This window comes from Platalea leucorodia, assembly GCF_965183815.1.
Source record: "Platalea leucorodia genome assembly, chromosome: Z".
Lineage (NCBI taxonomy): Eukaryota > Metazoa > Chordata > Aves > Pelecaniformes > Threskiornithidae > Platalea > Platalea leucorodia.
Genome location: NC_138858.1, coordinates 64,973,582 through 64,999,162, shown reverse-complemented (window position 1 = coordinate 64,999,162; position 25,581 = coordinate 64,973,582). Strand labels below are relative to the sequence as shown.

Here is a 25,581-nt window from a genome sequence, read left to right as displayed (position 1 = left end):
TTCTAGTAAGACACAAGCTCAGATTCTCACAAATCCATCATGACAGAAACAAGATGAAAAACAGGCACCATGGCATCTTCTTTAGCACACATTTTACCTTTAATTCTGCAAATTTGAGTATTAATTAATCAACCTCACAAAGTATGCACAACACTGCCATAAATCTGGAATATTATATTCTATAGGCTTAACATTTCTTTTGCAACCACATTACATTATCTTAGCTTAACACTGTACAAATACATCCAAAATCAAACTCCTTGAAATATCTTAGCACTTTTTATTTAGTCAAAATCCATTCCAACCCAACACAACAGCATCACAAGGTTTATTACCCTGCTGTCTCATTAGTGGAAGAAACGCACAAACACCATCCATGTCAAAAATAAACCACTCTTCGGGCCTGCACTGGACATCATAGTAACTGGCCCTCTAGGACTTTGTGTTTTAAACCTGAATTCCTTAAAACAAACAACCAAACAACCAAAAACACCCACAGTAAATTATTAAAACTAAAACCTTTATATGAGGACAATGATCTGCAAAAAAACTGCCCTCCAAAAAACAGAACAAAAAAAAAAAAAAGAAATATGAATAAGCAGGTAATGATTTTCTGAGAAAAAGAATTTAACCATGTTTAACCTTGTTTCTTTTCAGTGTATATTTAGCTGGTTAGAACATTTCTCAAAAAATTTAAAGATATCTGAATCAGTTCTACTGACAGTTTTCCTGGTTTATTATTGATAGGTGTGGACACACTACAGAGGACATTAAATCAGCTGGAAAAATCGTATGTAGATTATAATTTTAAGTGTCCTATATAAAGACAAAAGAGAGAACGTTTTGCCCACGGAGCATCACATACACTAAAGATAGCTTTCTTACACAAGATAACATACATTACTCATTTACTGTAAAATCCAAGCACTCAGAGAGTGAGTGTAGAAATCAAGCATGATGTTACTCTTTTGCTACTTCTTGAGTACCTAAGTTACATATACCTATTTCTCCCCAGATTTTATATGAGGAAAAATGCTGACATGAATTAGCTATGACAAAAAAAAAAAAGCCATCCTTAACAGAAAAATAGTTGGCTTCTACAAGAACCATGGAGGAGATTCTTCGTTTGCAACATACATCTCAAAAATTGAGGTCTTTTTCTGACAAAAAGTCTCCTACATTTACACGCACAAAGTAGTATAGCTGACGTTGGGATTCCTTTTTGTCCCTTCATGAATTTTACAGGTTTTGAATTTAAATAAAACTTGTTAATTTTTTGCTAAATTTGTCCATAGTCTGTGTTTTGTGCAGCTACTGTTACTATCTACATCTAGACACTGAAACTGTTTTTCATTTATGGGCCAACATCATTATTTCATTGACCATCAAACAGAGTATTTGTTGATTTAGAAAGAACATTTTATCATACGGGACTGCTTTATTTCATCTGACAGTAAGCCAATAGTAACAACTGAATTTCCCAAGTTAGTCATAATACTCTGAGGGATTTCTTTTGTTTGAACAGTTAATCCCTAGGACAACACAAATTAAAAAACAAAGTGGACACTGTTTTACTAATCATTTAGGCACCCCCGTGATCACATTTATCTTTGTTTACCCATCATGTTGTTTTCTGGTCAGCAGATGTACAGTTTTCACTTTTAAGTATGAAATTCAGCTTTAAACATGAAACATTCAGACACTGTTCTTATATAGGTCAGTAGTAGTTTATAATAAATACATGTGGAAGATGAGCTCATGTTAAGCTTTTAATTCCAGTATGATTACCTTACATTTCTGAAATGGAGTGATTATAAGGACGAGGCACACTTACACAACACTTTAACACTACTACTTCCAAAATAAATTTCTTTAAAGATACCATATTGTCTTTAAAATGCCCTTCCTATTGCCTTTCACAACCAATTAAAGAATATAAGGTAAAAGTGGCGACACAAGCAAACACATTAACAATCCAAAGAATCACCGTGAGATGTTTCAGCACTAGCCCACAGATCAAAATTCACGGTGCAAGAACAGTGATGTTTGCCACAGAACCACAGATTGTCTTCCCCAGTGCTGCGCCCCTTCTCCCACTAATATTTGGGATTTTACTTGGCAGGAGGGTTTGTTAGGGCTCTGTGACACTTACATGCTCCCAAAGGATTGTTTTTTTCCAAAGTATTTGGAGTTTTAACTGCTTATACGGTAGTCAAAGGGCTTTCAGTCTCCATTGCTTTGCTTTTTCTAATTATTTTTCTTGTAATTATCCCTAATTATGGCACTGGAACCATACAAACCATGCAGTTTCTTTCAGTGGAACAAAGCCACGGCATACTTTCTCCAAAAGCCTGCAAAACTACAATTATCTCCCAACTAAAGATAATCCTGCAATGATCCCCATCGAACTTCACCCACAGACTCCAACCAGACTCCAAGATCACTCCCATACCATCCTTCAAGTTCAAGTCAAGTCAAAGCTAGGTTTTGACCCTTTCCAAACACATCCAAAACAAACAAGGGGAAGAAACAGCTGCTTGGTCCAGCTACAGGAGCAAACGCTCCTGAGGAACACAGCTGATTAGGATTTCTTCATAGAATATGGATTTAAAAAAAAAAAAAAAACAAATTCATTTCAATCATCTCCTCCCCATCCATCCCCCAAAATGAAAAGAAACATACTGAGTTTCATATTTGAGTTGGAGTTTTTTTCAGATAAATTCCTTAGATCTAGAATGGCATTTCAGGAGAGAAAAAAATGCACCATCGACTCTGAATATGCTCATAAGCACTTCTCTGTGGAGTGCAATAGAGCCACTTTCTGTTTGGTGGTCTGCCATGTTGAAAGTAAGGACAGAAAGCTGTTCCACATCCCAAATTAATGCCCTAGAGACCAGCTTATACAGCTGGTCTGTCTCGAGGTCAGTGGAAATCTCATTATCTGCACAAAAGCTAAAAAAAAAAGAAAAAAAAAAGAAAAAAGGAAAAATAACTGTATGGGGACAAAGAAGGGGAAAAGAAAAAAAAAAAAGACATTATCACTCCTTTATCAAATGATGAGGAAGATCTTCTCTCCGGTTCCCTCCCTTATTTTAGACTGCAATGACAGGGAGGGAAGGGGAGTTACTGGCAGATTTGTTATAATATTAAGAAAAACAGTGTAAATGATAGAACTAGCTTTCAGATACATAACTGAGGAAACAAACTAATTTTTTTTTCCACAGCTACTGATGCCAACCACTGTTTCAAGTATCTGGTGTAAAGGACTATAATTTCATTTCAATTTAGGTAGCAGAGCCATGTTCATTTTACTCTGCAACGCAAGGATTAAACATATGTGAAAAATTTGTGCTTCTTCCAAGTGTTGTAACTAGTGACAGTGCTTCAGAACACAAAATTTTTCTTCTTACAGTGAATATACAGGTCACAACCTACATGCTGGAGGAAAACAAACTTCAGTTCGAAGTATTTTTAATTGCTACATTCATTGCATTACTATATTTAAAAAATAAAGATTAGTTATAAAGGAACAGTAAGTCTGCAATATGAGGATCAGAAAGTAAGGTGACGGACACACAAACATTGTTTAATATTTAGAATATGCCTACCCTATACAGGAGTATATGCAGAGATACCAACAATTTCTGAGCCATATTAACGGAGGTACCAAAAGCAGTCTGGTTTTGGTAGCTGTTAGCAAAAAGCAGCAGGATTTGTGAGCTTAGGACAAGTAATACTACATTAATGCACCTATAATGCTTGTGAAATTCTGCCTTGTTCAGTATCATGGATCACACAGATGCAGCTGTGTATGTATTTTCCTACTGATTAAAATCCACCTGAATTCCAGCTGAGCCTAGTGTTTCCTCTTGGATAGGTGGCTCTGAAGGCCTACGCCTAACCAATAAACACCAGATGGGACAGATCTGGGTGAAATCATTAAGTATGAATTTAGGCTTTGGGAGAGGCTGGAGAAACTGTGGTCTTATTTAAAACAAACTTTTCCTTTTGGCCTGTTAAATACTGTAATTGTAGTAAACCTCAGAATTTTTAAACTTAAACTTACAACACTGAAAACCTCCAGTCTCTCCCATGTTTTCAAGAGTTGAACAATACTTCCTTTGTCAAACTATGTCAGCAGACTGGGCTTCCTGCTGGTAAGTACAGCAGTGCTAAAATGGTAGCACTTATCATGACACACCAGAAAAGAAGCTACAAAAATTGGAAGCTGATTATAAAAAAAACTGTTTTGAAATAATTCAATTTTGAAATTAAAAAAAAAAAAAATTAAGTAGATTTGATAGTTTTTCCTTACACAGCCTGGAAAACGACTTCTGTAGGAATCTAAAAGCACACAAAACTTGTTGAGCAACTACCAGTCCATGACACAAAAGGCAGAAACAGAAACACTGATGTACACAGGCACAGAGCTTGCAATACCTTCATGTTAGATGCCTCAGTTTCCAGTTTTGTTAGATGATTTGAGTTATCCTCTAGCTCTTGCCGAAGGTTGGAGTTCTCCATCTTTAATGCCTCAACTTGCTTTAACAACTGATCATATGAAGCTGCGGCCATCCTGGGCTACCCTCAGCCCTAAAAAAAGTAAGAGAAAATATTAAATATTAAAAAAAAAAAAAATTCTCTCTCTTTCCCATTTACCACTCAACTTTCTAAACATTTAATTTAAATCCCTTAAATCAAACTATTAATGCCTACAACTAATGACAGTTCAAAGACTTTTTTCAGTGGGCTTCCATTTGATACACATGATTAAGCAAATGAAAGAAGTTCATTAACAATTGCATTAAGTATTAGGGGAAGCCAGAATACATAAAAGAAAATCATAGCATCATACAAAAGCATCCTTACTATTTGCATTTCAGTTCTAACATTGAGAAACTATGCAGATAATAGACCATATTTAATCATTTTTGGATAGACAACAAGCACCGTCAACCATATCTAAAAGATGCTGACTGCCTACGTATTTTATGAAACGGAAGATAGTCACAGATGTTCAAAGTTCCTAGGAACAGCACATGCTAAAGGAGATGTTGTATGAAAGGCAAACAGTAAATACTGAGGAATTTTAACAAAAAAAAAAAAAAACAAAACCAAAAAACAAAGCATCAAATGTAGTAGTAATCAAGTCTTTTGTAAAAATACCCTCCAAGACAAAGATTAAAACAAATATATGTAGAAAATTCCAACACAAGAAGCAGTCATATTGCACAGTAGAATAAAAACATAAAAGGCTATTTTTCATATCAAGATATCCCATATTATTTTGGGTAATACTGTAACACCACCACAATTATTCATCCATTACAAAGGACAAAGAAACAAATACTCCAATTTAAATTATAAAAATCAAATTGTTTCCCACTTTCCAAACCAAAAACCATCGAAGTTGTTCATCTAACAATTTAAGTTAACTAAAACATGGCTAGCCCCATTTGAAGCTCTTTACAGTTGAAGCCATCAATTTCTTATTCATCAGCCATTCAAGTGAACAAAAGGAAGCCTAGCACTTCATATACACACAAGTTACCCTTCCAATGTTGTTGCAGGAATTTCCTAAGTATTCAGCCTCTAACTCAAAGAAAAAAAATATAAAAAGCTTACAGGACAACATTCCTTTTCATTGTTACTGCAGTACTTTGGAAAAGATGAAACAATTAAAAGCTCTTATTTAGCATTTTCTGTGTATCCTCTCACTAAGCCTTTGACCTTACTGTTTGTGTAACTTCTTACGTAATCAACTTTGCTCTTCCAATTAATTGAATTATCCAGCCTACTAAAAAATGGGTAGAATTATTCAAAAAGGTTTTAGTTCCCCAATACAAATTTTGAAAACTGTGTTTAATCTTTCTAAATTTAAACTCAATGAAACGTAAAGAAGAATATATACAATTGAAGACAGGAACAATAACAAAAGCCGTAGTGCATTTGATATGACTAGTTTATTTCCTTTTCAAGAAGGAAGTCTTCACGCCCTGAGCACCTGTCATCATCAAAGACAGGAGAAGGAAGAAGCCTGCCACTTATGGAATTGTGATTTCCATGACACTACCAATAAGCTGAAGAAAAAAAAAATCCCTAACATTTCTTCTTCAAAATTTGGTCATGCTTTACTGGAGACCTCATTTTTAGAGAAATGAAGGCAATCTGAAACATCTACTCTATTCTGTGAATGCTGTGCTTTTACCATCAGTCTGTCTCACCTAAAAGGTGAAGACCTGTCAAAGACAGTTGTAACCAAAAGAAAAAAAAAAAAAAGAAAAAAAAAAGACAGACTGCTTCTGTTCTATTTCAGGTATGTTTTTATTTAATAAGTAATAGTTTCCATTCTTATTAATAAAACCAACAGCTGTAGTTCACATTTCTTTTCAGAACATACACGGCATGGACAATTCTGCACTAGCCCAAGGAAAGGTAGATAGGAGTGGAAACATTTTCACATGAGTTGTCATAAATTAGTATTGTAATATTGATATATCTGTTGGTTTCGACGCAAGTATATCACACATTTACTCATTTACACCTAATTTACAGAAGTTGCTGTGTGCCATGTATTTGACATGCGTTTTGATTCTAGCTAGAATACCTTTTTCTCCCATTATTTTAATTCATGATTAGTATGAAAGGACAGGTAATGATAAAAAATATCAAGCTTTCCCATTTTCTGTCCACACTAAGGAATTCTCACTCAATGAATCTGGAAGTTACAACAATTAGCCACATTAACAAGACGCATATGCACAGCGAAGAAAATGGAGAAAACTGAACGAGGGGAGGAGCAACAGTAGAAAAACAGCAACTGCATAGCTCTGGTATTTTAAATGCAAAATAGGCTTAAATGTACTTATGTTTAATGAGTAAGAATCCAGGTTCTGAAGGGGAGGTTTGGTTCGTCTTCTCCCCCTCCTGATCTAAGTTCCTAAGTTTCCTTTTCTGTATTTTATTTTCATAACATGGAAGTAGGACATCACCACTATGAGACAGCATTCTGCCTCAAGACTAGGAGTCGCTTCCTGATTTATTCAAATGTCAAGCTTACTCTGTGGGTTTTCAGATAAAAAAAAAAAATTGAGTCAGCTGATTACCACAAGCTGGGTAATCCAAAACATCATCGTTTTTTTGTTAAATAGATGCCCAAATGGGCAATAAGCAACACTGCCACAGGCAGAAACTCACTCCTGCCAGTTTGGCATTGGGCAGGAGCCACGCTGCCTGACTGGAAAGGCGCCTGCACCAGCAGGAACCGCAGCAATGCCTGGCAGCTGCTCTCCGCTACCAGGGCATTCGCATCGGCACCTCAGGATACGGCACAAATTTTAAAAAGAACCTCCTGAGGCGGGGGGGGGGGGGGGCGGGGAAAAAGCATATATCTTATCTTCTGGGAGCATGGCGAGGCTTGGGCAAAGTGTGTTTGCAGCCAGTACATCCACGCTGAAAACTGGACTGCAGGCAGCCAGTCCCTCGTTAGCAATACGCTGCGAGCCACCTAGGCATGTGCTTCCAGCCATGCCTGCCGCCCCACTGGCAGAGGCATCTGGACTTCTTGGGGGCATGCAGATGCATACCTGCCTCCCTGGCCCTCCAAGGTAATTCTCCTTTTTCCTATCTGTAAAGGAAGGACTACCCTGTATTTGAGGAGAACAGTAAACTACTTTTTAGAAATAACGGGTCTCACCTACCCCAAGTGCACCAAGGCGTTTGATACAGTGCCACATGTAGTAACAAGTGACAGGACGAGAGGAAACGGCCTCAAACTGCACCAGGGGAAGTTTAGGTTGGGTATTACGAAAAACCTTTTCACTGAAAGGGTAGTCAGGCACTGGAAGAGGCTGCCCAGGGAAGTGGTTGAGTCTCCATCCCTGGAGGTATTTAAAAGACGGGTAGACGTGGTGCTTGAGGCCACGGTTTAGTGGTGGACTTGGCAGTGACAGGTTAACGGTTGGGCTCGATGATCTTAAGGGTCTTTTCCAACCTTAACGATTCTATGATTCTGTGTAAAACCAGCCACAGTTGTAACAGAGATGAGCAGGAAAACTGTACATGGGTGAAGAGTAGCTCAAAGACAAGATAACACCGGGCAGTGCTGAAAGCCAAACTGTTGGGCTAGAGGCAGGCTGTTAGCAAAGCTCCCCCAAAAGTAGTCTGTGACAGGTTTTTTAAATATTTCATTATTGACCTGGGCACAAGAAGTGGCATTAAAACTGGCTCCCATAAATTCAAGAGGCTTCACAAGGTCAGAGGACTACATGTAATACGCAAGGAACTTGATGAACTGAGAAACAGAGCAGTAGAAACAGGGTGGAATTAGATAGCATTACAACGTAAGGTCACTCGTGTAGGCATCCCGTCACCTGGAAGCAGCGTGTGGGGAGAAGCAACTCGAGCCTCTCGGCAGCCAGCCCGCAGAGCACCCGGGCAGTGACAACACGAGACTGGCATGAGGAAAGCAAACACGATCCCTGGAGTTATCAAGTCATTTTACAAAGACATGGGTAAGAGAAGTTAACTTAAGTGGGTGCAGAGAAAGACGCTAAGTGACCAGGGGACTAGAAGTTCTCTCATATGAGAAGAGACTTGACGGGCAAGCGTTTGCTGCCTCAGCACAGCAAAGGCTGGAATGATGCAGCTACACTTTGTTATTGGGGAGGGGAAAATACTCAAGAGGGAGAAAAATATTTATGTTAAAACACAATACCAACACAGAACAAATGGGTATAAATTGGTCATTTATCAACGTAGGCTGGCAACATCCATTAGGAGTTGTAAATTCAGCAACATCGTTCCCTGGCTCACTGCACAGGAAGGAACTGGACTTAGCGGTTCAGAAATCCAATCTTATATTCCTAAACTTCAATACAGAAGAATACTGTACTTATTTTTGTATCTCCAAGCTATTTGAATCTTTTTCTCCTGAAATAATGAAATACCAAAGCTGTTTCACAAAACACACTATTATTTAATTTTAAAATGGGGGAAACGGACACAGGTAATGCATGACCACAAAGCAGCTTAGGCTTTCTGATGCTGAACACTGCGACACCTCTCAGGCACTTAATTTGTAGAGTAAAATTACAAGGCACCATTACACACAAGCTGTTCCATGTATATTGAGCTAAACCCCTCAAAATTAAAAACTGCCTCTCTTCTGAAAATAGATTTTTACCAATAGCCTCAAACTAGACACATCAGATCAGAGTTCAGGTCCCAAAACTAATCCTTGGATTTATGCTCCACATTATTTGAGTACAAAACGACGACTATTTTCAAACACAGAATTGGTGGCATCAATAGAAATTGACTGTATTGCTGCATCTCCTTCTTGTAACTTCCCAGTGGTCAAAACACTTGCCTTGGGGAAGGAGTCAAACTCTGGACCCTCTCATCCAGACAGGGCTCACAGCCACATATCACCCCATTCACAGCAGAAGCAACCAGTAACCAGCCCAAAGGAAAGCAAGGAATAGTTTACACAGGGCCCACTAGGCTGAAGCTGCACCACTGCACACACACACACACACACAAACATATTCAAGATTATTGGGGCCAGAATCAGCTGAATCAAGAATAAATGACTCTTCCTCCCCCCCATACGAAACCACCACAGTGGGGAGCAGAGAGGAAGAGGAACAACTCTGGGCTCCAATACCCATTTCACATTTTACCCAGCCCAAGGGAAAATGCATGACATGCAACACAACCCCCCCTTGTGAAGTTCACTATTACGCTTCAGTCAAGCTTCCTTTTGCACTCCAACTCTGTTTCTTCTTCGCAGAGCGGTCATTATTCAAAGGGAGGAATGGAGATACCCCTTTCTCTAGATTTACTCCAAGAAACAACTCTCTTGGAATACAGAAGCCTTGAAATTTAATTCCTTCATTGTAAGAACCACCTAAAATCTAGGTCTCCTACCTCTCTGACCCATATTTCTCATCATTAGGAGGTTTCCTCTCCACCTCCTAAAGTAAGGTGAAATTATGACAAGAAATCTCATGCTTTACTGAATCAGCAGTTCACATGAATATACACATCAAAGAAGAACTTCAAGCTGGATATAACTCTCTTACACACTAAAATAAAAATTAATGAGAAGCCTAAATTTATGCAAATGTACTGTTAAGATTTAGATATGCATTTTTCTACATTAAGAAAACTACATCAGTAACAACTTCCCAGAAATCAGGAACTTAGACGTACTGTTTTTAGTCTCAAATCTCAAGAGACAGGCAAAAACCCCAACATTCTCTGAAAACTGGCAATTTTTTACTGATCAGAGCCTTTTTTTTAAATTTGAAATCAGTAAGCATATATATTCAACATGCCCTAAAGAGGTTCTACTTAAGAACCCCAACAATTTGTGATATATTAATTAAATCTCCTTATGAAAATATTTCAGACTCCCATTACTATTTTTCATCCATAAAAGCTATCATTGTTACCAGAGCATCCTATTTTTAAAAAGCAACTTTTGTAGAACAAATTAGTCTTAGTCTTTCCAAAACAGAGGCTAAGAATAATCTAAGATATAAAACCCTACCATGTGTTTTTTCAACTACAGAGACAGAGACCTAGCACTGTCTATATGTAAAGCTAGATAACATTTTCAAATAACTACAACCTATTTGTTTCAATTTTTGAAATCTTCAATGGAATAATTATTCCGTCACCCACAGTAACTGCTTGAGGGTGATTTTTTTTTTTGTTAGCAAATAAGTTGTACTGCTACTTCAGACATCAAAATCAGTGAAAAAAGGCAAAAATACTTTCTTCAGTAAGGTCCAACTCAAAAAACACCGATATCAACCAAGGCTCCTGTTCATGCAATTGATTTTGGATTATGAACTTTGTTGAGAGTAGTAACTCAGATGTTTAACTCTCTAATAAGCAAACAGAATTTTGCATTCTACTACCACCACCAGTAAGCAGATGTGCTCCTGCGCTCTGTAACTGAAAATCTTTCACAATGTAGTTTATCTTCTTAATATAACAATTTGCAATCATTGTATCTAAAGCTCATGAATATCTAGTTTATTATTTAGTAAGGCTGGAAAGGACCATTAACTCTGATTTCTTTCCACATCCACAAATTTTACCCAACCATTCAGTGCTGAGCCCAGTATCTTGTCTTTACTATTCTTTACCATTCTATGATTTTTTGTGATTCATTCCCATGTGACTAATGGGGAAGTGTTTCTTCAAGGGCGTATCACACTGAGTACAGGGACAAAACAGTCATACTCTCATGAGAGATTTTTCCAATTAGTTTAGCTTAAATACATTTAAGAACAGATTTTTTGTTTTAAGCACTAGGTCTAGGGGTTCTGACTTGCAAGCAGCTAGTGCTAACGCTGGGACAGCTGGGAGGGCTGCACCCATGCCTGCCCCCAGCTGTCTGCCCTACCCATCTCCACAAGCTTCCCACCCAGGGAAGAGAGAAGGGCTCAGCTGCTCAAGTGGCAGCTGCCTAAACCACTGCAGATTACTGCCCAACTACCAAGGTAATCTGAAATAGGTGTCGGTTTAACTTGCTGTGCTGGGCCATTAACCACAATGGTTCAGCAGCTGTTATGCAGCTATTTCCAAAAGAGGAGCAAGGCTGAGAGACAGGGGCAGGAATCCAGCACAGCTGTTCTAAGGTAAGCCAGCCCCGCGTACTAACTTCAGCCTTAAACGGACCATTTTCATATAGTTACCTTTATCAATACACTCAAGAGAATAAAGTGAGGGTTTTTTCGGCCATTCTTATTTTGAACATATCAAACCATGCCAATTTGCATTAATTCAATTTCTCTGTTGACTGAATCCTCTGTCAGATTTTCCACTATTTTCTTTGAAGCTTGTCTTCAGGTTAAATGGTTTATATATAAATACCCTTCTGCTTGTCCTTTTTCAACTCTAGCAAAATACCAGCACTTTAAGTGTTGTGTTTAAGAACTTATCAAAAATGGGTATCAGTGGGCCAGGGATTGTCTCATCCATTTCAGTTTGGGGCAAGCTTTCCATGCTTGCCGATTTAAACATGTTTATCCTTCACAGGCCTTGTTTAATGCTCTCCTTTCCTACTCACTGAAAAATACTCCATCGGGCTCAGATTGTAAAAGCCCATTATCCTGATTCTTTCCAGACAAGAGCAGAAAAACTGTACTTTTGCCTTCTCCAGCATCACACTGAACAACTATGTTATTTCCACCTGGTAATAAGCCTATGCTTTATTAAAACAGCTTGTGTTCCCAGCGTATTTAATCCTCCTATTCTTCCTATTCCTACTTGCATTTAAGAAAGCCCAAAACCTATAAGTCAGTAGCAGCTAGAAGAGACGCTATTTTGTTTGGTTTTTCCTCATCTGGGCTATGTGGGCACACAAATATAATGAAGAATCTGAAAGTGCTCTAAGGCTTTGGGTGTGGTTAAAGAGAATTAAGGAAACAGTCGGCACAGAACGAGAACTGCCCGTCAGTGAAGCAGCGGATCTGATACCTTCTGCTCACGTTCTTGTTCGTTCTGCATCGGCGTGCTCCGGTCACCAGAGGGATGCAGGAAGGAGTAGAACAGAGCCACCACAGAAAACTGCTCTGCATCAGCTTGTTTTAGCAACACGGGCTTTGACATCAGAAAGCGAATTGCAAGTTCTGTAACACTACTCCTTTTAATACATTTGAAAAAGCTGACGTTGAAAAAAATCGACAACAAATTATACCAAGTGATAATCTCTAGATTAGGTACCCTCCAAATTCCTGGGTTTTTCAGCTGTGTAGAAAAAAAACACAAGGGCCAGATGAAAAGCCATTACTATTATCAGTTATCCTAATACAATGTGAGAAAGGGTTAGCCCCTTTAAAAGAAGGCCACACAATTTTCACTACACGTCAGCTGCATGGAGAGGATTTTTTCTTAGTTTTTCTATACAATTCTGCATGAGGGTTATCTTTGTGGACAGCAGACTAGAACACTGAAGCGTTACTATACCTGACCTTCCTAAATCCTTTTGACTGCGGGTGGTAGAGTAGAGAATTTTTTTGGGTTTGTTCTTCCATAAATGAATTCATAACTTGGCAAGAGCTTTCAATCCATTGTTATATTTTGGGATAATTCCTTAAGGTCAATACTTGGCCTGTACTCACCAACCACCATAAGCAGAAGCATAACCAAAACTTAACTTGGCTGATGAAGGTTCGAAATAAAAAGTGATCCATATTCTCCGCATTCCTTAAAAGACCAGGAGGAGAAGGAAAGAGAAGATGATGGTCTGAACTCTTGGCTTGCCTTCCTCATTACAGGTCAAGTATGATGGGAGTCTAGTATGCGTGTGTGTGAGAAACAGAAATGACCCCATGTTTAGGATTTTACTGAAGAATGCTAACAATCCAAAACACATTCCTCTTAGTACAAAAAAAAGAGTGAAATCCAGAAGTCATACATTTCAGGCTATGAACAGTCAAGTTCAGCTTTTATTACACTGCCAAGAAAAAAGTCCCACTTCTTCCTTTTATAATTCTGGGTTGGTTAGTTCCTTAGCTGGTTAGTCATGCTGCATTCAGAATGCAACTGTGAAAATACGAAACATGATTTGCATTTAAATACTATATTGAACACAAAGCAGTCCAGACATCATTTGAATCATAATTTATATTGGACCAGGGATGATTCACAAGCCTCAACACTCATTCTTCATGATGATCATCTTTGCTATTCACGGCTAATTGTGTATTCCCTCACTGCATATGACTTGTTCCTGTTTACTTCTATATTTCTCATAATCTTTTAAGGATTCAATTCTAGAAAGTTTAGGCTATTAAAAAGCCTGAGACAGGTCTCTATTTTCCTATTTTAACTGGAAACACAAATTAAACCCAAAACCATTAACATGAAATAAATCAGTTTTCATTAAAAAAGTATTATTTTGTAATAAAGAAATAAATCCCCATATTGGTTGACCTATCAAGGTCATCTTCAGAGTTCCCTTCAGCGCTTGTAGGGAACAGAAGACCATTTGTCTTGCAGGAAATATATCAGCATCGTTTCACACAGGTCCTGCACAAATTTTGGAAAACCACCAGCGGAGACTTGGTCTTCGCTGACAATGACTTACTGTCACAGCATATCATTAGCAGTATAGCCTATTTTAAACAGGATTTCACGACATTGATGAAAAAATAATTAATCACATTTCATCAACATAAACATTTTACCCACTGAATTAAGACACATTGAAATCCTACATAAGAATTTAGAGTCCAAGACGCATTGAAATCCAACATAAGAATTTAGAGTCCAAAGGAACCGATTTCAGCCATATGCATTTCCAACTTACGCTGTATTACTCCATATTGATGATATACTAATAGCGTACTATGACAACATATATCAGAATATTTAACATAACCAAATATTTTGTACAAATGTTTTGGCAAGTATCACAATGGCATTTGAGAGATGACATTTAGGAGAGTCGGCACTCATTAAATTACTTAAAGTATTACATTTAAAAGTGATGTTTTAGTCAAGCTGCCATTTTTAAGAGTGTGACTACCGCTTGTTTCAGGAACTACTCCACTTGTTACACAAAACAATACTAAGACCGTTTCTTTTTAAGACTTAAAAAGGCACAGGAAGAAGGATCACCATAATAATCACCATAATCAGTACTGTGCTTTTGTCATCCTCTTTCCTTTCAGGAAAAAAAAGTGGTGAAAGCACCTATTGTATCTTCTAATATTTAAGCAACTATAATGAACATCCAAAATGTTACAAGAGAAACATCTAGTATGACCAATTTACCTTTTGAAACCAATTCCTCCAAATGGTAAGTCCTCAACTGATGTTTTAAAATTTCACATCATCCAAAGCCTCTCTTACTGATAGACAGGAAATCTATGATTCTAAAAAATAATGGTATATATAGAAAATGTTTTGAGGGGATGTTTACTATAAAGCAGAAATTTAAACTCAGTCAGTTAGATTTGTCTTCACCAAACCTTTATCGTATTTAACAGAACTGAGAAGGAGCAAAAAAAATATTTTACCAGTTACTTCGAGTAAAATACAGAAGAGTCTGGTTCCAGGAAACTACTTTCAGTACACGTGTTTATGTGTATTTTCAAAGAACTGTAATTTCGACAAAATATTCATAAATCTATTAACTGCATTAGAAGTAACAGAAAAATTGACTAAACAGTAAAAAACGAGTAGAAAGAACATTAAGGAGCACTTTCAACGGAACAAACAGCAGAGGGGGGGAAGTATTTAAAACCTGAAGTTGATCTATATTGTATTATTCACATATGCACAGTAATTTACGAAAATACTTCTACTCAAACTAAGAAGCTGTAGGTTTCTCGCTACGCCTTTAAAAGGCATCTTTCACTGTACGACTACCCAAACCGAGCCAAAACCGGGCTCTGCTGATCCCTTGAAGAAAATCCCATCAAATGAAAAATGCTCCTTGGAGCTCATAGCCAGGGTCCTCCACGTAAGCCCACAGGAAGGATTTTAAATCTTGACCCAAAGGGTGAATAGGATGAAATAATTTGGCAGCATATGTGCCTTCCAAAAATCGCCACAGATTTCTGCAGAAGCAAGGAGCGCTCTGCTGGCAATGACCTAATTACTAGAATAAAAGCTGCGTATCTGACAAAGGGAAAGAAAGGACCCACTGCTTCATACATAATTTATTAAGATTTCCCACAGCATTCAGGTTAAGTCGCGGACCCAAGCATCTCTTTGTGATGTTAAATAAATTCGTAAGAAGTCAGCGGATCCCAGGGCGCCCTGGACGCGCCGCGCTCCCCCCGGCGCGCTGCTGGCCCGGCCCGGCCCGGCCCGGCCCGGCTCCCCTCCCCTCCCGGCCCGGCCCCCGTCCCCCCGCGGCTCGCCCTTCCCGGCGAGGGGACGCGCTGCGGCAGCGGAGGCACCGCCGCCCGCCGCCGCTAACAAAGCCGGGCCGCTGCCACCCGCGGGCAGCGCCGCGGGGGCACCTCCGCCCGCCGGGCTGCGGCTGCCCGCCGGGGACCCCCGCCCGCCCGCCCGCCCCAGCCCCGCAGCCCGCACGGCCGCGCCAGCGCTCCGCCGCGGCTTTGTGCCCCTCGCCGGCGGCGCGGGCTGGCGCGGGGTGCCGCCCGCAGCGGCTCCCCGCCGTGCCCGGCCGCGGGCCCTCCGCCTCCCCCCCGCGCCGGCAGCCCTCTGCCCGCAGCCCGGGGTCTTTCTGCGGTGGGTTCTGGGGTTTTTTTAGCCACAAAAGCCGCCGCCTTCTCCCTTCCCGGCGGCGCCGCGGCCGCCTCCCTGTCACAGGCGCAGGGAGCCGCCCCGCCGCTGCCGCCCGGGCGCGGCGGCCCCGGGGAGCCTCCGCCGCCGCCGCACTCACCCCATGGCCACGGCCGCTGCGCCTCCATCCCGCCGCCAGCGCCCGGCCCGGCCCGGCCGGCCCCGCCCGCGCCCGCCGCCTGCGCCAGCGCCGCGGCCAATGCTGCCCCGCCGGTCACGTGCCGCCCGGCGCGGCGGCCCGGCCAATGGGGCGGCGCGTCCCGCAGGATGCGCCCGCCCCCTCGGCGGGGAGCAGCTGCGCCCCCGCCCGGAGCCGCGGCCCTCGGCACCGGCGGCCCTCGGCGGCCGGCACCGGCCCGGCCGCTCTCCCGCGGGCACCGGCGGCAGGCGGGGCCCGGCGCTGGCAGCCGGCAGGCGGGGCACGCCCCCGGCGGGGCGCTGAGGGGAAGGAGGCGGCCGGGCGCGCTCGGGCCGTGCCAGGGCGCCGTCCTCCTCCCCGCGGCGCGGCGCAGCGCTGCGGCCCTGCCCGCCGCCGCACGCCGCCGCAGGCCTGCGCCGCCCGAAACCTGCTACCGCCCACTGCGCACGCGTGACGTAAAACACAGCCTGTGACTCCTGCCAGTGCGCGCAGGCTCCGGCGCCAGCGGCCGGGGAGGCTTTAAACCCCGGGAGGGGAGGCGGAGGCCTCCGCTTCCCCCCAAAGCGCCCCCGCTCTGTGCTGCGGCACCGGGACTCGCTCCGCGTGGCCACGGGCAAGAGCCGTGACGCACGCCCTGCAGAAATGACCTCACCAGCGCCCGCATCACTTCAGTTGTGAAGTCATTCGTCCACCTTTCAATAAAAGGACGCAAGGACGAAATACCATGTAAGACGACAGTCTTCTGCATTTATATAAAGGAAGACACTTTGCTTTTATATAAAAATGGAACGAGGTTCTGCACGTACTAGAATTAAAGCTCATACAGGTCGGCTAGTTTTTATAGAAATACACAGAGACGCTGCTCACCAAAAAGCCAACTGTTAGCGTATCCTTCAAGGGCATCTCAGATTTATTTGCGGTTCAGTAAAACACTTTTCAAGTGCTTTTCAGGTATAAAGTTGTCACTACTACTTGGTAGTTTAGTAACAGATCGAGTATGTCTACGTTTAAGCTATACCAACTTCAAACAACGGATACCAGTTTAGCGATGGGTTGGAAAAAATCCAAAAGACAGAGCAATAAACAAATCAATTAATGAAGCTACTTCAGAATCCCCTTCCAGAACTGATCTCTCTCCAAGGATAAGGACGCAACAAAGTACTCGTGAAGAAGACTTAAAGCCTCACAGAAGCACACTACTGAATACAAGAGACAGCAGAAATTCAGCTGTTATTTCAGCTGTTCGAATTCATAGTCTGTATTTTTGCTTTAAAAAAAGGTTTTATGGATAACAGGTACCGTGGGGATGACGTTTAAAAAAATCCAGCTCTAACATAAAAGGCAGCTTTGTAGAAACAGCACAATATTAAGTCTTTTCAATCCTCTAGAAGAAGCATTCAAGAATAAATCTATGGGCAGTGTAGTCCATCTCAACAGAATAGTGCCTGATAAAAGACATCTGAAAAAGTGCAACCGTTTTCTCAACTGGAGCAAATGAATGCCCTTCCCTGTGGCACTTCACATAAATCATGGAGTTTTATACAAGTGGACATAAGGATAGATAGCTCATTAAGAACATATATCCTTACCTGCCTGAGGAAATTTCATTCTTCCTATGACAATTGCTTTGATTTGTATGAAACAAGCAGGCTCGTGATAACGCCGTGGTTGGGACCAGACAGACAAAATTAAAGGCACTACAGGCCTATGTATGCACGTGAGCAATTGCACTACAGATACTTACATACTACTACTTTAATTCCAGCTGTTTTCTCATGGCTCCTTTTTCCAGAGTCACAGAAGGCAATACTCCACTCTCAGGACCAGATAACCTTTCATCAAATGTCTTCATGATTAAGGACACGTATAACATTATGTCATCTGCTACCTTCAGCATGGTATCACACAAAATCCTCTTTGATTTCACCAGTATGGCTAGCTATAGAGGTCCTGTCGCTTCAGCAGTTACAGTAAACCATTTTAAACAAAAGTTAACAGGGCCAGTATTCAAGGGTGTTTCAGGCTCTATGATTTTTTGCTACAAAGCTGCTATTAATTACAGCAATGGCTGACACCCTTCTGGCTTTTGATCCACTCAATTTCATTTCAGACTTGATGTACTACAGAGACTGAGTTCATACTCCCTCAGCTGTAACAAATTATCACATTACTCTTACCAGGTTTACGGTTTAGTACCTAGCTAGGCATTAGATCTAAAGCCAGCTCACTTTATATCTACTGATACACACCACTGTTCCTCCCCTCAGAAAAGCGAAGTGCTCCCAGTTGTTATTGTGCAGCTCTCTCCATCCTAAAATTATTTACATTAGCATAAGTGTATACTCAAGTAAGTATAGACATAGCTCAACACTTACGTTATCAGTGGGCAAGTTGTTGCAATATGAGTTGTGGCTTATATACCCATCAGGTTGGTCCAGTAATGGTTTTAAATCATCTTAAGAAGTTGCAAGTGCAACGCAGTCTGCAGTGACTACTTTAAGTGTGCAAAGACAATACCAGATAACCGATGCCAAAGAAAATGCCAGAGAAACTGAAATCCTATATACTTTAGAGCTACACTGCATACTTGGAATTGAAAAACTAAGCTTGAGAAGTACACCTAATTTTCTGGAATCCAAAATAGGAATATCAAAAGACTGAAGGCTACATAATGTATTCCATTTGTTTACACACATCATATGGCATTTTCTGCAACTCTGAAAAACTATCTATAGTTCTCACTCTGTGAAAAGATTCTTGTTAGTCCTGGTACTGGTTAGTCCTTTGGCTCTGGTTAAAGCCTGGTAGTCACAAGCTGCTTAAGTTTGAGTAAATGCAGTGGTGATGAGTGATGTTAGGTTCACTGCTCTATAGCCTGAAGTCCCGTATCTATTCGCAGAACAAGCAGAGCATAAGCAGCAGCATGAATTCTCCAATACATTCTGCCAAGATGACAGCTGAGTGTGAGACAGAAAGCTTTCCCTTCCTTGTTCATAGTCATGTCCACTCTGTTATGATTTCATAAAAATGGCAGCTTATGTTTTATGTCTGTGTCACACGCACTTGCCTCTGAAGCAAAATCCAGTATTAAGTGAAATTCAGTTTAATAAATAGTATGTTATTAGTAATAAGATGACCTTTCTCATACTGTATATTCCAGTGGTGTTAAAACATTGATACACAGCCAAACAGGTGAATGGTATTGTGACACATACTCTTATTTTCTTTCAAAACTGCTTTCTATGTGCAGTACTGGATTCTGCTAATAGAACTGATACCAATTAAACAGTATTTGAACAAAAAAGGTTAGGCTCTCAGGAAAAACTAAAACACAGAAAGGAAATGTACAGAGAAAAGTAATGTTTAGACTTAGTTTATTTTTGGATGGTTATTTTCTATCTGGCAGAACAAACAAGATGGCTTTTTCACTCTTTGAAAGATGCCATTACCAAGACAGGTCTAGCAATACCTGCTCCGTATTACATAAAAAAAAAAAAAACCAACCTTTAAAATCTATTAAAAGAATGAAAGCTCTGCATGAAGCGATCAAATCCCAGGGACACAAAGCTTTACTACTGAAAAATACCAGCTCAGTTTCAGTATTCAAAATACGATTACTTCTATTATTTTGGACAAGATCCCTGCAGTCTACCCAGCACAGCATTCTCAAACAGCCAAATGGGAATTTTCTCCAGAAAAGGAATTGGCAATCTTTTCATAGAATATTTGAAGTAATCCATGCACTGAGTATTTCCCAACTTCTTCCTGCATTTATAGAAATCCAGTTTGAGACCAAATGAAGTTGTCATAACCCTGTTTCCCTCTCTACTAAGTAGGGCTAAATAGAAGCTCTCAGCAGATTAAGATCCACGTTTTAAAAAACATAAAGGACATTCCCCAGAGTATTTATTTGCTTCATAAAATCAAGACTATTACAATAGAAAATGCAAGGGGGTTTCTGTTTTTAGATAACTGGCTCATAAATGGGACAGTTCTCTGTGCCTTCACAACCTCACCTTCTGCAGCAGTACCCTTCTCCCTAGAAGCTTTTTACTATTTAGTATATTTAAAGTGATTGATATTTCATTATTAGTCATTGCACATGCACGGTACTACCTGCTTCAGAGACTCTGGGCACAGTGAGTGGATTGGATAATGAGTTAAATACTCGCTCTCTGTTGCCAGGCACGAAGGTTGGTATTACTCGCAAATGTGAAATGTAGCGTTGCCAACTCAAGAGATCTTGCCTTCAGAACTTCAGTTACTAAGGTAAGTTTTACACATTGACTTACATCAGGCTGCATCTTTTAGAAAGGTGGTGTAAACAGCTTTTATTAACAAAATAAACTGAAAAGATTTCACATCTGTTTTACATAGATGTAATTTTCATCTTAACACAGGACTTGATAAAATACTTAAGCAGCTGTTATAACCAAAGATCCCCTCCTGCCTTTCAACTTTATTTTAAAAATCAATGAAGCTGAACATGCTCTCTGCTTCTCATTTCCTTGGAAATTGTGAAGTTGCTTTCACCTCTCTCACTACCACACACAGACTGTGTATTGTTCTCTCTGAGCCTTGTCCTTACCATGCGACTGGGATCAGTGATAGTTTGTATATACACACATTGGGAATACTCATAACCTGCTCCCATCAGCATTAATACCAGTGTTTTGACCATGAAAAGCTGTATTCCTACTTTGTCCATCAAGATTCTCTCAGAAATATTGCATGTTATTTCCCCATACAGATGACCTCCAACTATAAGCATTAGAAAGATCATCAGAAAAAGGTTTCCTGAGGATCAAGAAACTAAAGGACCACCTTTTTCATGCAGATGCAGAAAGGAAAAAAAACCTCTGTCACTGTTCCTAATGCATCATCCAGAGCACATGCACTCAACTCTTCTGACACTAATCCTACAAAAATAGACAGGAAACTTCTGTACCGAGAATAAAGAATCAGAAATCAAGTTGTTCTTTTAAGATTTTCTATTACACTAATGTATTAAAATTCCACTTTTTTTTTTTTCTTCCCCCAGAAGGTTATGCTACAAGTTCCTGAACTTGAGAAGATTTTCCCACAGGCAATGAAAGGATCTGTCTTTCACAGGAGTCAACTAACTACCGGAAAGTCATGTAACATAAGCTAAACAAGAAAAGCAGAGAAATGCATGCTGTTTAATTATTTCACAAATAAGTCAGATGTACAGAAAGCTATCACCTGCTCTTTAAATCCTTTACTATCTAATACTGTCTATTGTTTGCCAATTCCTCAGTTTTGTCCAGAAGTACTGTGCTCTCTGGGGCATCTCCCACTCATGCTTTCTTCCCTCTCACTAAGTTTTTCCATCTGCATGCAAGTTTCTTGCTGCAACTTAATGAAATGAAGATTCAAGGAGAAGGACTGCTTCCTTCCTCACATCTGTTAAGATCTAGCATGGTGCCACAGCCCAATCTGTAATATTAGTCACGTATATTCTAAAATCAGTACAACAATAATGAAAAGAGTTTGCATAGCAAGCCATTAAACCAGTAAACTTCACCATCCATTTACCCGTTTTTCTATCTCAGCTATATAATAAACGCCACCTGACACAACTTCATTTCACATTAACTATGGTTTCCTCACCCTCTAATTAAAAACATCACAGTATCCTGGTATTGTATCGCTTTGTTTCCTCTGCTGCAGCTCTTTCAGGCTTGTTAGGTAGTTTACTGCACCTGTGTACTGTAATTACCACTTCTTACTTCAGCCATGCCTTGTGTTTTCTTGCCCTTCTAACCAGCTGCATGTTTATATTTTCAGCCTTCCTTCTATTTACCTTTCTTTTCCACCTCCTCTTAATACTATGGCAAAGCATGATAGTTGTTAGGCCTCAATTCTAAAGGACTTTAGAGTACAAGCCTTCAAAGAAATATTTCTGGTCAAATATCAACAAACTGAGTTGTTATTTAATCTGGGCCTCACCTGAAGGACACCAGGAGGTAGCAAGTCAGAGCAATGTTGCCCAGTAAGTACCTCGGATGAAAGGCAACAGAGAAGTTCAATACATACCTACATGAGCTCTTGCTTTCCCCAACTAACTACAGATATCTTCATCTTATGCAATATTAACATTATGCATTAATTTTCACAAAACAATCCTATCCAAAAAGCTCTGTTGCAACAATGTAAAAGGAAGATAAAAAAGCTAAAAAGGAAGAAAACAGAAATGGATGGTGCTCATCCAATCCACTAAAGGGGTGGACTTTTACAGAAGTTTAGAAAGCTGATTTTAAAGATATGAGGTAGAAAACTTATCGTTTCTTGGCAATGTGCAGAAAGTGAGTTCACATTGACCAGATAAAGAGTTGACTTCCAAGTGTAGTTTCGTTCACTCCACTGATTCATGCATGTGCCTACCCACTCATTCCAAACCTCCAGCAAACTAAAGCCTTATTCAGCACTTTTGGAAACCTGTAATCACACCTTCTAACCTATCTTTAATTCTGTTTCTGTAATCTGTTAACTGTATTGAAGGCTGAACATATATAGTGCTGAGCACCTTCTGTATAGAAGCCCTTGTCTAGCGTACCTCAGGGATTCTCTGGGAAATTTTTTTCAGAGGAAAAGCTCTTCCTAGAGGACTTCGTTTATTAATACAGATTTCTCCTCTTTTCCTCATCTGGGCCATAGAGTAGAAAAATATTAAATGTCTAGAAAAAGATCAAGAATTTGATGTTTTCCCATGTTTCTTGGAGAGTGCCAGGCTCTGGATCTGCCTGGTCTCCACCAGAGCTATCTTTTGTAATCAAAGCACTTAGTCTTAGAATACTTTGTCCTTAGCTGTCGCACAGCTCTTGGCTCTGATGTACTTCTTTACCCAGGGCTGCACATGCATCAGCTGCTCAGAGACTGATTAAGGGTCAGACCCAGTAGAAGAAATTGAGTGCATACCTAGAATACTTACAGTGGCCTGAGTTACAAGACAAAGCCCTATTTTGCTTGTTCTTAGTATTTAGCATTGGCCATAAGAAGCTGCAGTATTTACATCTGTACATGACAAATGGATGACTGCACATGCAAATGGATGATCAGATTCAGTTTCTTGTTACACTGTGGTTGACAGAGCTCACTGCTAAAATAACGGATGCTACATGGTTACCTAAGCTTTATAGTGAACGGAGGAGCACCCCAGAAGTCCACACCACCCTGACAGATGGAAGCTCTGTCACTCCATTGGAATATTTACCTTTTTCTTCACAACCTTCTTTTCAGTCCTCCCTTTGTTTGGTTTGAACCAGATGTTCTTAATGCAACAGTTGACTTCTTGTAAGCATTCTGACATTTTAGTAGTAATAAATCAGTTAAAAATCTGTTTAGCTAAAGGTCATCAACATGTTTTTTGCCCAGAATATTGAAATGGAGGGAAGGTCAATTTTTGTGGAATCCAGTAGCAAAGACCTTTTACAAAAAGGTATGTTAACCATCACCGTTCTACAAGTCTGCTAAGAAAAAAAAAATGTTCCAGCTATAGGCAAGTTTCTTAAAGCTCACTGCATTAAGAAAGGCTGTGACAAGGTCTAGAAACACAAAGATCTTGCTAAGCTGTGGCTGTGAGTTCTCTTACCATAATCATAATCTTTTAAACACTTAAATTAAGGCCTGAGCCTCAGAGGCTCTTAGCTAGAATACGACAACCGTATCAAATCAATCCAGAAAAACTGTCCTTTACAAGCTAAAGTGTTGACAAAAAATCTGAGGATACATATATCTTCCTTAAAAATCTCAAAAAATTTCCACATTTCAGTACATAACAGTAATTCCTAAGGAGTTCGAAGAAGGACTACAAAAACCAGCTCAGTTTAAGGAAGATTTATGCTGTATGGTTTAAGGAATACAACTTAGCTGGTTTAGCAAAAAGTAGGCTGTTTTTTATTACTGTGTATTGAAAATACTTCCAAGTTTGTCACAAGCTTAAAGAGATCCATCAGTTGGAAATTAGACAAACTGGAATTGAATTTCCTAACATTGGTGTGGTTAATCAAATCACAAAAGCTCAGTAGGAACTGAGCCCACAAGGTATTTCTTTAAGAAATATTGACTTTCAGTGTTCTGCAGCTTCTAATATAAGGGTCATACATAACAGTGCTGGGATCCGTTCTGGGCTTGAAACGCATGAAAGTTCACAATACATTTAATCCTGCAAGAATTTAATGCCTCACAATGCTCAGAATGTGTTGCAACAATTATAATCAAGTCTCACACTGCTGAGATTTAGCTGATGGCTTGTTAAGGTTAGGAAAGCAAGTCCTCCAGCTCTTTTCTCAGGACCAGTGCAGAACTTCACCATTAATTCATTTCTGTGCGTGCAGAGATGAGCTGCTGTGGGAGGCAGCACTGCTGCAGAATGGACTTGTGCTCCCAGGTAGCACAACCCCCACGGACACCTGGCCAGCATGCAGTTTTCCTGCTCACAGCCATATTAATCATCAAACATAATGATTCATGTCAGATTTTTGGGTTAGCTTTTGTTTTGGAAACGTTCTTGCTCTCTTCAGCTTATTTATTCAGCATAAAAATGCTCCCTTGGATGATCTGGGTCTCACTCCCTTAGGGAATTTGCTGTTACACAAGCCTCTAGGCATTGGTGGCATACTAAGGGTTTTTGTTTTCCCCCTCCTCTTTTGGCACACAGTTTAGTGTGTTTACTGAAAGTTAAAAATCCACAGCCTCATTTCAAAATATGGGGTTTTATGGTGTCGGTGGAGTGGGTGCTAGGAGTTATGTTTTTGTTTTGGCGTTTTGAATGAACAGCATCTTCAAATCTTAATTTCTGTAACACTACTGAGGTTGAAAAAAGACTTTTTGCTTCCATTGGCGTGGTGTTTTTATAAAAATCTGATAAGTCTATAATATCTTAGGATATTTTCTCCTAAGAATGAAGGTTCAGCTTACCGAATAGTCAGTCAGTAAGGAAGAAAAATTCAAGTATAAGCTAAGGGTGGGTGACTCAGTCTGCCCCGTCCAGTATTTCAGCAGCACAAATACTTTTTGAAATTGATCTACCTGCTCAGTAGAAAAAGAACACAAAACTGAACTATTCATTGCATCTCCAGGCAAGCTGCTCCCAGTACCAAGCTCTATACATGTAGCAACAGTGGCCTTTCTTTGGGCCATTC

At 40.3% G+C, this 25,581-nt stretch overlaps 1 protein-coding gene across 6 annotated transcripts in view; it reads right to left on the bottom strand.

Moving 5' to 3' along the window:
• Window positions 1-25,581, bottom strand: part of APC (APC regulator of WNT signaling pathway) — a 97,340-nt gene that overhangs the window by 59,146 nt on the left and 12,613 nt on the right. For 5 of the 6 annotated variants that reach the window (XM_082336326.1, XM_082336324.1, XM_082336327.1 and 2 more), the window contains exon 2: window positions 4,441-4,593. In XM_082336326.1, the coding sequence (XP_082192452.1) occupies window positions 4,441-4,575 (135 nt within the window). In that variant the 5' untranslated portion in view covers window positions 4,576-4,593. Of the gene's footprint in view, window positions 1-4,440; window positions 4,594-16,378; window positions 16,425-25,581 lie in introns of those variants that run through there. The other variant, XM_082336325.1, reaches the window with a different exon arrangement.